This window comes from Tachypleus tridentatus, chromosome 12 (assembly GCF_004210375.1).
Source record: "Tachypleus tridentatus isolate NWPU-2018 chromosome 12, ASM421037v1, whole genome shotgun sequence".
NCBI lineage: Eukaryota > Metazoa > Arthropoda > Merostomata > Xiphosura > Limulidae > Tachypleus > Tachypleus tridentatus.
Window position 1 is genome coordinate 78388437 of NC_134836.1, and position 16588 is coordinate 78405024.

Below are 16588 nucleotides of genomic sequence, written 5' to 3' on the forward strand. Positions count from 1 at the left end.
TAATGAAATGACTAGTCCAGCAGAGCTTGTGCATCTTAGCTTTTCTAAGTGATGACATACCATATATGTATCAAAAGTCCAAATTTACTGTTTCGTTATTATCAATTTATTATTAATTTTCCGTATTTTACGCTTGACTCGTAATCCGAGAATCGCGGGTTCGAATCTTTGTCACAACAAACACACCATTTGCAGAATATCTTGAATCAGCTTAGTTTTGTATTCCAGGAAATGTTCTAAGACTTCTGGCATAGCAACATAACTATTTTCTACACACGTATGTACAGGTTATACCTGTGTTTCAACATCACGTGGTTATGCTAATACGTGGTGAAAGTGAACTTGTGATTTTTGAGTTATTCAAATTGAAATAAGACAGGCTTACTGGTTCTTATGACCTTGAAGTTTGTTCACGTCTACATTTTGAAGTTCTAAATTTTAGTACTAATTTATAGTTGTACATGACATAACTACTCTTTTCGTATTTTCATTTAGGTATGTTCAAGTACAGTTTTTCAAAGTTTTTCTACAGTACTTAACTGCTCTTGTGCAAAGTAGCTCGCGCGTGATTACATATTACCACATCATATCTGAATGTTAGTTGCCGCCCTTGTAAACTGTACGTAAAAAGACCACAATCCCCAAGCTTAGACGAAAGTTACATACCACAAATACTTATATTTACTTTACTTTGGGCCATGTCCTCGCCTCCAGTGGATCAGGGGTGAGTCTGGAAGCTTACAACACTAAAAATCTGGTTTTGATACACGAGGTGGGAACAGTACAGATAGTCCATTGTATACCTGTATACTTAACAAGTAAAAACACGAAGTCTCAGGTTTATAGTGCAGCCACACCCGGGCCTCAGTATGAAACGCTCCTCACACGAGTTTTCGAGATACACTTACGAGTCCGTTTTTATTATGCAAGGTGAATCGTCGCACATAGCTGCTGTTCTAATAGTAAGAACATCCAATCAAAACAATTTTAGTATCAGTTCAGATGTTTAGAAATGCCCTTTTCTAAGGCTACACATTTTATTGGTCTGAGTCAAGAAAATTTACAATTACATACGAATGAATATACTCTTAAAAAACATCCACCATCAATTCATAGAAAAACAATAAAGTTATAAAAATGACTAATAGTTTTACTGTCAGTTTCTTTTCCCCTCCCCCTCCCACGCAAGAAAGTTTAACAACGTACAAAATGGAAATGTCAAACAACATAAGCATAGTGTTTAACCCTACGATCAAAACTGTATAAAATAGGTGGGGGAAAAAGACAGCCGGTATAGAAATCTATCAACAATTGTCAGACACCGCAGCTTAGACTTTTATTATTAGGTTGAGGAATAATTCGTGAGCGTTTTAAATAATTTCATTCAAGCATTACATGCAAGACTATACAATACTTCAATGCATGAACACATTACACCCAAAACATTTATTATGATACTTTATTTCATGTAATACCTAGGTATATAGTATGCATTGTTTTAAACGAAATTGCAAGAAATTAAATGCGAAAAGCAGATGGTGTCGAAAATGCTCGATTTTGTCCACTTGACATTCCATTTAATGAGCTGAAAATGAAATCAAAAATTAAAGACATATGAAAATCAAACACACCATCTATTAGAGCAAAAAATTATCTACCAAATGACTTGAAATATTTTGCGAAAGCGTTTCATTGTTGAATATATTTTGTTAACTTGAAAAAAACGCTCACGAATTATTCCTCAACCCAATATTTACAGACAAAATATAAATTTATAGCATGTGCTTTGCCATCAGACCAAATATGTGACGTCATCGTGCAGGATGTGGCCAGCAGGATCTTGTATTTCAATATAAACCAAAAACACTTCCGAAAAGTATGGATATATATATATATAGTGAGAAGATATATCAGGATTTATTAAGTTTCCAAAGTTTACTTGCAACAGTTTCTTTGAAAAGTAAAAATAAACCAATAAGGATCAACTAAAGCTTTAACATATAAATACATATAATTTTACACAAAAACCGTCTATACTTCCCTGCCAAAGCACCGAAGTTAACCTAAGAAAAAGGAAAAGTGAAGTAAAACCAACACAAATATTGTAACACGAAAACATGGACAGCTTGGTTGTGCTTTCGGGTTCACAACGAAGAAAATCACTCTGGCCACAGTCTCTATTAATGGTCAGCAATAACGGACAAAGGAAATAACTTATCCACACGTCATTTCAACAGGAAGAGCAATAATCTGCTGCCTAAATGTTAGGACTACTTTTTAAACGTGTATCCACCGTGCACGGGGTCTTCTTGCCAATAACGCAGGTCTATGGAAGGAATTTCTTTGCAAGGTAATCGAGGATTGCTAGAAACGTGAAAAAAAAGTTGTTAATATATAATTTTAATATGATTTTTGATTAAAAAAATTAAACACACACAATCATTTTAACGGTTGACGCCATTTTCTTTCCTTTATTGTTTACGTCTCTCGTGTTAGAATTTACTAAATAATTTCCTTTTAACCAGTATTGTCTTTTAACATTAATATCACAAATAGTTGACCCATTGACACAACTAGTTTGTTTTATCAGTACATGGAACTCAACATTTCTTAACGTATTCGATCACGGATAAATAATATGCAAGAAAAAACGAAAAACCAATACAATTTACAAGTATATTCTGTTTAGTTTTGTTGTTGTTGTTTAAAAAAATCACACGAACCGACAAGTATTTAGTACGAATTTCACATACAAATGTGTTATTATAATATTAGCAGCATTCGACTTGTGCAGATTGCATAGGAATTGTAATCTTTTATCTCAATTTATCTGATATCTTCGGTTCGGGTTTTTCATAATTTTAATCGTGTCTATAGTAAAATACAGTCGATACAAAAATTATTCCAAATAATTATCTTTAAAAAAAATTATAATAATGTTTTCAACATATAATTTATACAGCTACATGAAAATAAGTCAGTTTATTGCGCGGTATGGAATCTTCTGATGAAGCGGTAATAGCGAAACGCTGGCTGCAATAATTTCGTTATAATGTGTAGAGTGACGTTTTTTTCCTAACATTTGTAATAGATTTACCGTTGTACATTTATTTTAGTGCCTATGCTTCGTCCCCCGCTATGTCTATGGATTTACAACGCTAAAATCAGGGGGTTTGATTCCCCCTCGGTGGACGCAACAGATAGCTCGATGAGGCTTTGCTATAAGAAAACACATATGCCTCCGCGTCTTTCTGTATACTTTTCTTTTTTGCATGCGACGTTTATTCTTGACTGTGAGTTGCACAAGTCTCGGCTGTTCTCGATGAAAGTGAGAAGCAACAATATTTGTTCACGAAAACGCGTTAGATCATTGTTGTCAAGCAAACTTTGATGAAGGTTCTAGAGACCCGTGTGATTTGTATAAAAGTAACGCGCTAAGAAAATTATTATTGGACAGCTACAGTCAGTACACGATAGACCTAGGAAGGCTATAATTGAAACTAACGTCTATTAACTGGAAAACTACAAAATTTGACCAGGATTCCGAACATTACAAACAATTCAACTTTAGTGAATTACTTGGAACGATAGAACTTCTACAACGACATCAAATAATTTTTTCGGTAAGAAGTGAACTTCTAACCAGTGTGAGACTAGTCAAGAAAGACATCGTTAACTCATGCGAGGTACAACAGTATCAAGTCAGAATTAATCTGCTTGTCATGGATTTGGATCGTCGTTAAAATATTCAGCTCAAGACCACATAGAAGTCTCACTGTTGTTTGTAAGCTTGTAAAACTGTTGTATGTAAACAATCTTTTGTAATAACTGTTGTTAATAACCGTTATTATACACTGTATTGTTTTGATGTTTATATATTAAAATATATTTCTGTTGGCAAATAAAATAAAGTTAATACATATTAACATTTAATTAACTACTAAGCTCGAACTAAAATTTCGGTTATTTAAAATAGTAGTACGTAACATACGTAACATAATAAATCGGAGACTTGCCCAAGATACGTTATAGTACGTAGCACAGTGTTTCCAGATTGTACGATAAATCGTTTTGTTGTTTTTCTTACGTTTATATGGAGAGAAAGATAGAATCTTAAAGTTTATACTTTACTCACTAGATGGGGTGAGGGAGCCGCATAGCATAGAGTTGAATAGTAGGAATATCATCGGCATTTTCACATATAAGCTTCGACTGGAACGACTTTCTTATTTCCTGAAGTTGTTCTGTCACAAAAACAAATAAAACCTTGTATAGAGTGAACAAACAACAAAACATCAAATCACAGAGTCTTTGGAAATTTTTTCTATTCACCGTTACACGTGAGAGCCAAACATAAATTTATGTGTAAAAACTAAACATTCGACAATGTTTTAAACCTCAAACATTTGTTTTGTTTGAAAGTTCAGGTAAACCTACATGAGGGTTATCTGCGCTAGCCATCCATACTTCAGCAATGAAAACCTAGAAGGAAGATAATTTAGTCAATATCACCCACCGCTAACTCTTAAGCTACTCTTTTAACAACGAATAGTGGGAATGACCGTTACATTATAACACCCACACGGCTGAAACGGCGAGTATGTTTGGTAGAATGGGGATTCTAGGTCGCGTTACTGGTAGGTTTAAGTAGTGATGTCATCCTAAGAAGTCATAAGTGTATATATATATATATACGCCAGAAGACTTATAACGCTTAAAGCCAGGTTTCGATAGTCATTGTAGGTACAGAGCAACGAACTGCCTGGTTTTATCTCTCCCGTAGGTAACTCTAATGTAATGGCGTAAAGGGCTGAATAAAAGCGTAATTCACTACATCTATAGCTAAGCTTTAGTTCTTAGTGATCAAAATAGCTAGCGAACTTAACTGACATTGTTGCCACTGTTATGATACTTCCCGCATCCCATGGACCAGAGTTGGCTACACACAGTAAATTACGAGGCCGAATGTAAAACAGTTATACAGGCAAAGCGATACGGGCTCGACAAGTAAATATACAAAAGTAAGGCCTTTAAGTTAAGAGGATGTCGCCGAAACTGGTAAATCGAAGAATTTGTAACTTAATACTTCTTTGTTATTTTCTACCTGAACACCGTCTTATGTGCTAAACCGCTAGGTGGAGATCTACCTCAAAAGATAGAGCTAAACCATATCCTTAGTTCAGGCGGAAACGTTAAAGATTAATTACGCATCTATTTTAGGTGGGTGTATTAAAGCTAAACCATATTCCTAGTTGAAATGTGCTACTTGAAGAAAGGACTATCAGCTCCTACTATCTGTTATACGGCCAGTCTTGAATGAATAACGGTGTTGTTATACAAAAGAAAGTGCGGACAGCACTCGGAGATACGTCTCGAGTCTTCGACTTTTCCCGAGTAGTGAATAGCAGGTTAATATTTATTTCTTGATCACGAGAAACCCACTTGAAATAAAAATGTATCTCAGAACGGCTGGTATACAGTTTATACTCTCGCCCTAAGACATGTGCCCGGCAACGATCACTTGCAAACTCCCCCTTTCTTAATCAGAAGATGGCATAGGAAGGTCGAAACGTTGTTCTCTCTTTATCAATAAAAGGTGTTGATACCAATACCAGCCGTTCTGAGATACAGGTTAATATTTAGGCCTGTCTCGCAAGGTTAATTCACTACGGTGAAAACAACAACAAAACTGCAGTACGAATTCACGAAGTTAGTGCTAGTGACGAGAAATGATATAAACTTCACACCATAAATATCCAAAGACTTTCATTTATAAGCCACATGGCTATTGTACAGTTCAGAATTGTACGGTAGTGTTAAAGTGGCCCAAACACAAAATGGGCCACCACCACCTAAAAAAATAATAATGGGGCCCCTACTTTATTTCCTTCTAATTGTAGTTACTAATATAACTGATTAGCCCCCCCTGCAACTGTGGGGGAAGGGAACAGTTACACTATTGGTAATGACTTAGGAGTCTACGGAATCTTCCAAAACAACTCTGGTAAGTAGAAGAGAAGGAATTTTTAACCGCTAAAATATATGCATTTCTAATCCTCTTTTTATACACTGTTCATAATTTGTCACGCGAACTCGTGAATGATGTGATAACAAAAGTGCATTTTTTTTGTCCGAACGGTTTGAACATCAACAAACTAAAACACTAATGTACATGAATAACTTTACCTGGTGTAAATGCAGATGGGAAGCCGGAATTTTCGTACCAGAATCGATCACCTCGTCTTACATTGTCGAACTGGCGAGCGATGATGCAAGCAAAGGTTGGACCAATCATCGCTCCTGGTAGGCGGTACTCGAAATTCCTCCACTCCAAAGGTCGATATCATCAGGGTGTCTGGATACATTACATAATTGAAGAGTTATTTCTTCTTCAAGGAAATAAATAATCTTTACGGACAAAAAAGCACTAAACAAATGTCCATCAAAATGACAAAACTTGGTACCTGTTTTTAAATTTTGTGTGTTTGAAAGTTGAAACTACAAATTTGCTTTAAGGGATGATATTCGTCAATATTGCTACCAAATAACGGAACTAATTGTTTGTTGCACTATTGCTATGGCCACATTACCTTACAAGTTGGCACTTGTTCTTAGAGTTTGAGAGTCTAGTGAAGGACTTTATTAGAATTTGCTTCAAGTCTAGTGAACAAAGAGGCCAGTTGTTGAGATTATTATACATTTATTTATGACCTGAATATTCTAACTAGTGTTGCTAAGGTTTGTTAATCATATTACTGTAAACCTGTCAATATAGATACAGCTATAATGTAAGACTTCTGAAACTATGTTTAGTATGGATATGGTAGTAAATTAGACATTGTGAAACTGTTGGTTGGTTGGTTAATTTAGTGTTTTATGGCACAAAGCAGCTAGGCTATCTGCGCCAAACGTCCGGTAAAAAGGTAAAAATAAATTCAATGTAGTAAAATATAGAAAAGGAAATGAAGGTAAAACAAAACATCATTGAAAAACAGAAAAAGCATAAAACCAATGTTGACACCTAGTCTACAATGTTAAGAGAGAAAGCAGAGTAAGAGAAGTTGTAAAGTACTTACTCTAGCAAAATGGTAATGATCATAACCCCCCAGGAAGACCAACAGGTAAGTACAAGAACCACCATCAGTCACCTGAAGTTAGTCTTTCCAGTTCTGGTTCCGGGTTATGTGTCATTACAGCCATTATCAAAAGGTAAAGTAATAAAAGTTGTAAAAGACATGTAGCAAAATTGTAATAATAATTTGCCAAATGTCCGGTAAAAAGGTAAAAGTAAAGTAATTGTAGTAAAATTCATAAAAGGATATGAAGGTAAAAACAAAACAGCAATTAAAAACATAAAATGGCATAAAACCAATGTTGACATCCAGTCTACAAAGTTGTAAAGGACTTTGTTTGTTTTGGAATTTCGCACAAAGCTACTCGAGGGCTATCTGTGCTAGCCGTCCTTACTTTAGCAGTGTAAGACTAGAAGGAAGGCAGCTAGTCATCACCACCTACTCTTTTACCAACGAAAAGTGGGATTGACTGTCACATTATAACGCCTCCACGGCTGGGAGGGCGAGCATGTTTGGCGCGATGCGGGCGCGAACCCGCGAACCTCGGATTACGAGTCGCGCGCCTTACGCGCTTGGCCATGCCGGGCCGTAAAGTACTTTCTTTAACATAATGGTAATAATCATAACCCGCCAGGAAGACTAACATTCTGAAGCTACGTTCAATATAGATATGGTAATAACTTATACATTCTGAAGCTATGTTCAGTATAGATATGGTAATAAATTATACATTCTGAAGCTACGTTCAATATAGATATGGTAATAACTTATACATTCTGAAGCAATGTTCAGTATAGATATGGTAATAAATTATCCATTCTGAAGCTATGTTCAGTATAGACATGGTAATAAATTATACATTCTGAAGCTATGTTCAGTATAGACATGGTAATAAATTATACATTCTGAAGCTATGTTCAGTATAGATATGGTAATAAATTAGAAATTCTGAAGCTATGTTCAGTATAGATATGGTAATAAATTAGAAATTCTGAAGCGATGTTCAGTATAGATATGGTAATAAATTAGAAATTCTGAAGCGATGTTCAGTATAGATATGGTAATAAATTAGAAATTCTGAAGCGATGTTCAGTATAGATATGGTAATAAATTAGAAATTCTGAAGCTATGTTCAGTATAGATATGGTAATAAATTAGAAATTCTGAAGCTATGTTCAGTATAGATATGGTAATAACTTATACATTCTGAAGCTATGTTAAGTATTGACATGGTAATAAATTATACATTCTGAAGCTATGTTCAGTATAGACATGGTAATAAATTATACATTCTGAAGCTATGTTCAGTATAGACATGGTAATAAATTATACATTCTGAAGCGATGTTCAGTATAGACATGGTAATAAATTATACATTCTGAAGCGATGTTCAGTATAGACATGGTAATAAATTATACATTCTGAAGCGATGTTCAGTATAGATATGGTAATAAATTAGAAATTCTGAAGCGATGTTCAGTATAGATATGGTAATAAATTAGAAATTCTGAAGCGATGTTCAGTATAGATATGGTAATAAATTAGAAATTCTGAAGCGATGTTCAGTATAGATATGGTAATAAATTAGAAATTCTGAAGCGATGTTCAGTATAGATATGGTAATAAATTAGAAATTCTGAAGCTATGTTCAGTATAGATATGGTAATAAATTAGAAATTCTGAAGCTATATTCTGGATAAATCTAGTTAGGAAGTATAGGACTTTGAATAATTTTATTAAAGCAGAGATCCGTTTATTTTTACTTTAACTTTTAGGATCTTGAATTTTGCTCAGTTGCTAGAGTTAAGTTTTCAATACTTTTAAAGATTGAACCCTGAAATCTGTCGCTTTTATTTCATTCTAAATCACATCAATTCAAAGACTGTCTAGGTGCTATTGACAACTCTTCTTAGCTTTGAAATCCTGGGATTGTGAAAAATTCCCTTATTTCTCGAAACAAAGAGTGAAACTAGCTATCGACAGCTTGTATTTACTTAATCACTCCTGAGACTCTGAAAAACTTTTATTTCTCAGAAAAGTAAGCGAGTCCTTAACAGTGTTTCATTTTCTCGGAACGCGACGTCTTACTTCTACATCTGCGACATTTTGCAGGTCCTTTGATTTCTAAAAACCTATTTCTTTTGTAGACTTTTAGTAATAAGAAGGCTATGCTGTTCCTAAACTCGGGTAGATAGTGAACTTCCTAAAAGGTAAAGAAAAAATGTTCCTTTGCTAAGAACAGGCCACAGTTGTTGTAAAAAATGTTCCTTTGCTAAGAACAGGCCACAGTTGTTGTATCAATTATTTATGAATCGGTTGGACCGCCGTTAAAATCTTTTCTCAAAACAGAAACTCTAAATACTCTCATACAGGCATTTCACACGATTACGATTAACTGTAATTCGAGTGATAACTTATGACTTACTTACTGTTCTGGGAAAGCTTCTGTTTTCCTTACAGGCCCTTTCTTCGGCAAACCAATCAGACGTGTTATTTCTTGTGTGTTTGTTTGTACGTTTTGTGAATTTCACGCAAAGCTACGCGAAGGCTATCCGCTCTAGCTGTCCCTAATTTAGCAGTGTAAGACTAGAGGGAAGGCAGCTACTCATCACCACTCACCGCCGACTCTTGGGCTACTCTTTTACCAATGAATAGTGGGATTGACTGTAACATTATAACACCCCCACGGCTGAAAGGGCAAGCATGTTTGGTGTGACGGGGATTTGAACCCGCGACCTTTAGATTACGACTCGAGTGTCTTAACCACCTGAACATGCCGGGCATAGTTTCCTTATAAAAAACAGAAATATCAATATACAACATAGAGTACTTTTTGAACTAATACATAAGATTGTTTGTTAGTAAGAAGTTCAAGTGCTCCTGACCCCCCCAGATCGAAGTGGACGCCTGATTAAGGGCAAAATAAAAATAAATCATAAAATTGATGTATTATCGAAAAACATATGTTTGCAACTGTGATAAGATAACAAAGTGGTTTTTGTCGTTTTCACACAAACTGAATAGTTTGTAATGTTTCATTAACATGTTCTTACGACTTATTCTCTTATAAATATATGCTCAGCCATTCAGCACAATAATTCGTTTTAATCACTCTATATTTACTATAAATATTAGAATCAGTACTGTATGTGTTTTTTGTCCAAACTGTAATTCACAAACAGGATTTAACCCTATTTGACCTATTTGTAAAGTCCAGTTCCGAAGACCCCGTAAAAAAAAACCCTTCCCAATTCTTTAACTGTCTCTAAATAAACTATGTATGAACCGTCGAAGATGATCCAATATAAACATTATAATCCGATTGCTCGTACGTGGTAATAAAATCTCCATTTTTAGCGTTAAATGGAGGACAAACACTGAAGAATTGTGACGATATGCCTGGTTACAGCACCATTGAAGTGTTGCTACGCACACTTCTACGAACACCTTATACTTACTTGTAAATTTGCGAATATCTCAGGGCAGTTCCGTTGCTAAGAACAGGTTCAAGTTCTTCAAATGTCTTGGCCCTACCCAGTCCGCACCATTCTCTGTAGCTATTATACCCTGGTACTCCTGTTTCTCGGCCTCGCATAATGTTGAAAGCAATTAGATCCATCCCGAATGGTTGAGGCGGCTCTTCAAAGAGGTGGTTGGTCACCTGAAATCATAGTTTGAAATTATTCCCTATAATGGTTTTATTTGTTTCTTTGTGTTGAGCACAAAGCTTCCCAATGGGCTATCTGTACTCTGCCCATCAAGGGTATCGAAACCAGGTTTCTAGCATTGTAAGACCAGACATACCGCTGTGCCACTTGAAGAGGGACTATTGTGACAGATAGGGAATACAACTCATACCGACAATTGTACGGAAAATGGGAGACTTTTCGCAGCCCATTGTCGTTTACCCCATTATCATGGTCCATACCCTTAGAATATCGAATCATTAAATCAAATGAATTATCAAACAGAAAAAAACACACCTAAATTACTGAAATAATTAGAAATGCGATAAATTATAATAATTATACGATTCTCTGGCTCGATAGTAACTCAGATACGTGTGATATTATGACCTCTTGGTCCCAGAACTGTGACATATTGGTAGACACCAATGAGATAGTTGTGACCATCCTATTTACTAATGGATATTACAGCATAAATGTTGATCTCTGTAAAAGTAGAATGACGTCACTATTCATTACATACCTCCATGGTAATGAAGGGGTCATACACTTGAGCTGGGGTGTTAATAAGCCCACCGATCAATTCGTCCATTTTCCCGGGTTCGTATACAATGTAGGGCTGACGCAGGAGAGTACGAAGAGGGTCTTCTCCTACAGGGAAAAACAAAGATTAGACAATGTTAAAAAAGAAAATTAAAAGAGATACTATTACTTTAGAATATTTCAATATTAAAATCTCAGGATTATTAAATATTATTAAAATTAAATTATTATTAAATTATTAAAAACAAAGATTAGACACTGTTAAAAAAGAAAATTAAAAGAAATACTATTACTTTAGAATATTTCAATATTAAAATCTCAGGATTTTGGAAATAAATAGAATATAAATAAAAAAGTTAAACAACAACAACATTAAAATCATAATTTAGTTTAAAATCTCAACATTTAAAAAATCACTTACAGAGAAAAGAAAACAATTAATATTAAAGCAAAGAAAAATGAATACAGTTTTGTTTGTTGATTTTTTACCTATGAACTCATGAAACTTATTGTACCGTCTGACCATTCCCTGAATGTGTGTGTGACCAAATCTAAAAGCTGCTGCCTGGAAAGCATTAGACATACCCATGTGGACTTTAGGGTCATAACCATTCCAGTGTCCCTGTAAGTTTAACATTACATATGATACCAGTAAACTACACAAACAGTATACATTGTTACAGTTCACATTACATTATATGATACCAGTAATCTACACAAAACAGTATACATTGTTACAGTTCACATTACATTATATGATACTAGTAATCTACACAAAACAGTATACATTGTTACAGTTCACATTACATTATATCACACTAGTAATCTACACAAAACAGTATACATTGTTACAGTTCACATTACATTATATCATACTAGTAATCTACACAAAACAGTATACATTGTTACAGTTCACATTATATTATATGATACCAGTAAACTACACAAACAGTATACATTGTTACATTGGACTGCAGCATTTTAAGTGATTTAGAAAGTAAACAACGTGTATTCCTTTAATAATTCTGTGCTAGCCATCGTTAATTTAGTATTTTAAGACTAGAGGGAAGACAGTTAGTTATCACCATCCACCGCCAACTCTTTGGCTATTATCTTACCGACGAATAGTAGGATTGACCGTCCCATTATAATGCCCCGCGGCTTAAAGGACGAGCCTGTTTGGTGTTACAGAGATTCGTACCTGCGAACCTCAGATTGCGAGTCGAATGTCTTAACTACCTGGTCGTCCTGTGCCTAAATCGTAATGGATCCGCAAGTACAACATCAACAACTGTACACATCTATCGGTGGATACTAAGAATGGTTAGGGCGCTCAACTCATAATCTGAGGGTTGCGGGTTCGAAACTCCTTCACACCAAATATGAACGCCCTTTCAGCTATGGAGGTGTTATAAAGTGACGATTAATCTCACTATTCATTGGTGAAAGAGTCACCCAAGAGTTGGAGGTGGGTGGTGATGACTAGCTCCCTTCATTCTAGTCTTACATTACTAAATTAGGGACGGCTAGCGCAGGTTGCCCTAGTGCAGCTTTGAGCGAAAATAAAAAAAGATAAAGACCCTCACCCTACAGTGCCACCACAAACTTTGAAGTACAAACTATTGAAATATATATATTTTTTCTATTTCTGGCCAATAATAGCTAGTTTATTTCTAGTCAAGCATGAAGCTACACAAAAGGCTATTTGTGCTATGTCCATCCACAGGTATCGAAAACTAGTTTCTAGCGTCGTAAGCCTTCGGACATGCTGCTGTTCCATTGAGGATAAGTTAGGTTATTGTGATGCGTTACCACTTTCTAAAATTAATATTGAAAGTTTTTAGAATAAACTTTTGGTCCAAAAAGAAACTCGTGAACACATCTTCAGATCTCATTCACCAAAACTGTAACTTTGAATTATTCAAACGAGCAAAGAAGTTAGCAGCTTTCTTACGATTTGAGCCTTTGTATTAAAATCTCTTGCATTTACGTCTATGTGTGGAAATATAGGCAATACTTGTAAGCTGAGAACTTGTTCGTTTCTGTAGTCTTAAGTGTGAAAGAAACAGAGCCGCTACGCTGAAAGTGTTGCTTGTAAACGTAAGCTACATTTCTATCTTTGCGTGTACTTTACGCCAGGTGTGGCCTAAATTTTAGCGTAATCTGGCTGTGAATCGAAGTTTTATGGTTCACGTCTCATTTTCTCAAAACAGTGGGTGTGCTCTATAATAAAGACGATCAAATGCCACTATTCAGTCGATCAAGAGTCGCCCGAGATTTAGAGGTAGGTGTTGTTGAGTAACTGACTTTTGTTTCTTGTCTATAATTCCGAAACTAAGGCTAATGTGCAAAAAAACTTTTGTATAACTTTGCGAGAAAATTATAAAAGAAATAAATCTATTTTTTTTAATGAGATTTATGTTTATCAAAGCAAGTCTGCAGTCTTACCTCTGGATTTAGAGTGAGATTGTACCTGTGTATCATCTCCTCACCAACCGTCATTGGAAGAAATTCATTAAACGTGATATGCTGTACAGAGCCCGCCATGATGTGTCGAGCCTCGTGATAGATTCTTTCATCGTCCCAGTGCGGGTTTAGTCGGCCAAGTTCGATGGCAATTCGATTGTGGTCGCGCACATATAGAGTATGAAGGACAGTGAGATGGATTTGTTCATTAACTCGTTCGTCACCTAACAGAAAAAGTATATAGTGGGTATGGTTTTAATCGCATAATTAATACATTAAGTTGATATTAGACATCAATCCAAAAACTTTCTAAAATCGTACAACATAACAGTAGTAGAAAAAGTGTCTCAGGTTCAAATAATTTTCCGGCTAGACTTCGGTAATGTGTTTGAGCTGAATCTTCTCGTAAGGTTAAACTATTTTCTTAACACTGAAGATGGGGAAATCTATAAATGCATGTTTCGCTGTTCGTAAACTAGCACATAAAACCTCCTATTATGTCACAAAAAACTTCTATTAAAGTTACAGTCTAACCAAAATTAAATACGTTTATATATTTTTGATAAGAACCTAAACAATAAATAAATCCTCTATTAAGTAGCTGGGTGGAATTTATTTGAACTAAGCCTAATCCTGTACCTCCATCTTGAACAACCAGAAGAGCTAAGAAAACTAAGAGTGGATTTGCGAAAGGTTTACACTAAAACATCAGTAATTTAGAGTAAATCTCAGACAAAAATAAACAAAAAGTTCACTTCAATTTTAAAATAAATGCTTTAAATACAAATAAAATTATATTTTATAAACACACTTTTGAGTTGCTATCGGTTTATTGTGTTGTTTCTATTGATTTCATTTTTCCAATGCGCTACCTCTCAATAAATCGTTATTTCCGTTTTTTTTTACGACTTCTTTAACAATCTTATTTCTAATTTCAGTAAATCGAATGTGGAAATTGTGTTTCATTGAAAATTTCTTCCTAAAAATACAAATATGGAAGTTTACTGGTATTATAAATGTTGCTATTCGTTTTACAATAAATGTTACATCAAGTTAGGCCTAAAGTACTTAAAGAAGTTTACAAGTTTCTTCTAACATTCCTGTGAACCGAGTGACCACCAGAACAATTTTAGTCTGAGTATTCAGAATTAGGCTTCGTTATTGTGAAGAAACTTTATACATATATAAAATAAATTTGTATAAAAAACAAGAAATATATATATACTTGAAGTTTAATCCTCAGAGAAAATTAATTTGTGTTATGTTATGTTAGGATCTAAATAAATTATTCAACAGTCTGTTTGCCTGAATATCTAATCACATAAATTAAGTCTTGTTTGTTCACCTACCGGCAAGGAAGCAAAACAAGTGGCGCGGTCTGGCTGTACAATCTCGTTCTGAATTTTCAGACATAGGGGGGCAGCAGTGGCTTTAAGCCATACTCGTTGAAACGATCCCAGACTCTCATCAAACCTGTAACGTGAGTTCATAAATATTAAATCCACTCTTTAAGGAACTACAGAACTCTTGGGTTTATAAGTCTAATGCGTAATGAACGGCAAATATAAAGCAATAAAGTTCAAAGTGAATGATTGAAGGAGAAGTTGGGACACGTGGTTTTACAATACAAGAGGCAATTGAATGATTAGGTTATATCACTAGAAAAGATCAAAGGAACAGATTAATTATATGGCAATTGAAGCTTAATAAGAACGAAAGAAGGAACATCTTACACATATATATAATACTTGAAACGTTTCGGAATATACATATATAATGGGATCAGAAATAATACGTAAGCCATGTGCATGCTTTTCACCTAACCGGAAGCAAAGCCTGAAGCGCATATTCCCAAATGATCAGGTGTTAAATGTTTGTTACCTTTTCACGTGTGTTACATATTTTTTGTTTTTATATATTTTTCCACCAATAAATAAAAAGAAAGTCTACTGATAGGAACTTCTTTCATACAATTCTATTCGTTTGTTTACTTACGTATAACCATAATATCAACTGTTAGGTTTAAAACTGAGCAATAAAATAAATATTTTGGCCATTGATTATCAGTGATGCGGATTAATACATAAAACACACCAGTAAGTATTAAAAATAAAATGTTAGAAACAAAACAATTAACAAATAGCTAGAGGACGAAACTCTCTGATGGTCTGACAGCCACTTCAACCCACCTGCGCTAAATTCAAATGGCATTAAAGAAAAACAAAATGGATGGATTTCAGTATGTTCTAAAAATCAAAATAAGCTCAGCATAACGCCCTAGTGGTTAGAAATAAAAGTAACATGATAAAAAGAGATTTAAAATTAAACGTTGTTTCTATCCGAGAGCTCACCTCCTTTTCCTAAGCGAGTTTGTGGGCAAGGTCTTCCGTTGAACCGTAGAGAAAGTTGGCGTCAAGAGGTGATGTGTCCAGATTGATGTGGGTTCTTGGGCCTGCCAGATAAAAAACATGTGGAGTTGGAAAATCTACTTCATACTTTTATACATAATATATGGTATTAGTGTAAGCTACATACAGAGTTTTAAGTAATGTTATTTACATGTAAGATTACGTTTCGAGAAGCGTTTAGGTAATTGAAACTGTTTCCACGGATACTGGTTTTACTTATATTTACAAAGTAACAGTTAGATTAAAAAGGCATTCCACTGGATTCTTTCTTTTCAGAGATACTCCCATCGAAACGTCTATTTCCAAAATTTCAGAATGAGCTTTTATCTGTCCGAAAAGTTCAAATGGACATAATTTTACCCTGTGTAAAATATTTTCACGGGGCGTCTGAACCAGAGGTACTGTGAGCGCT

At 34.8% G+C, this 16588-nt stretch overlaps 2 protein-coding genes across 7 annotated transcripts in view; one reads left to right on the top strand and one right to left on the bottom strand.

The window, feature by feature from the left end:
* The window catches only part of LOC143233708 (glutamate--cysteine ligase catalytic subunit-like), a 135145-nt gene that overhangs the window by 88881 nt on the left and 29676 nt on the right, over positions 1-16588 (top strand). The window lies entirely within an intron of this gene.
* On the bottom strand, positions 4136-16221 carry LOC143233711 (chorion peroxidase-like). The gene is made up of 8 exons (XM_076470257.1): positions 16120-16221; positions 15118-15241; positions 13751-13992; positions 11792-11924; positions 11283-11410; positions 10532-10734; positions 6187-6355; positions 4136-4244 (listed from the first exon to the last, which is right to left on the bottom strand). Exons 2-7 carry the CDS (start codon positions 15179-15181, stop codon positions 6292-6294), a joined length of 834 nt encoding a protein of 277 aa, XP_076326372.1. The 5' UTR covers positions 15182-15241; positions 16120-16221; the 3' UTR covers positions 4136-4244; positions 6187-6291.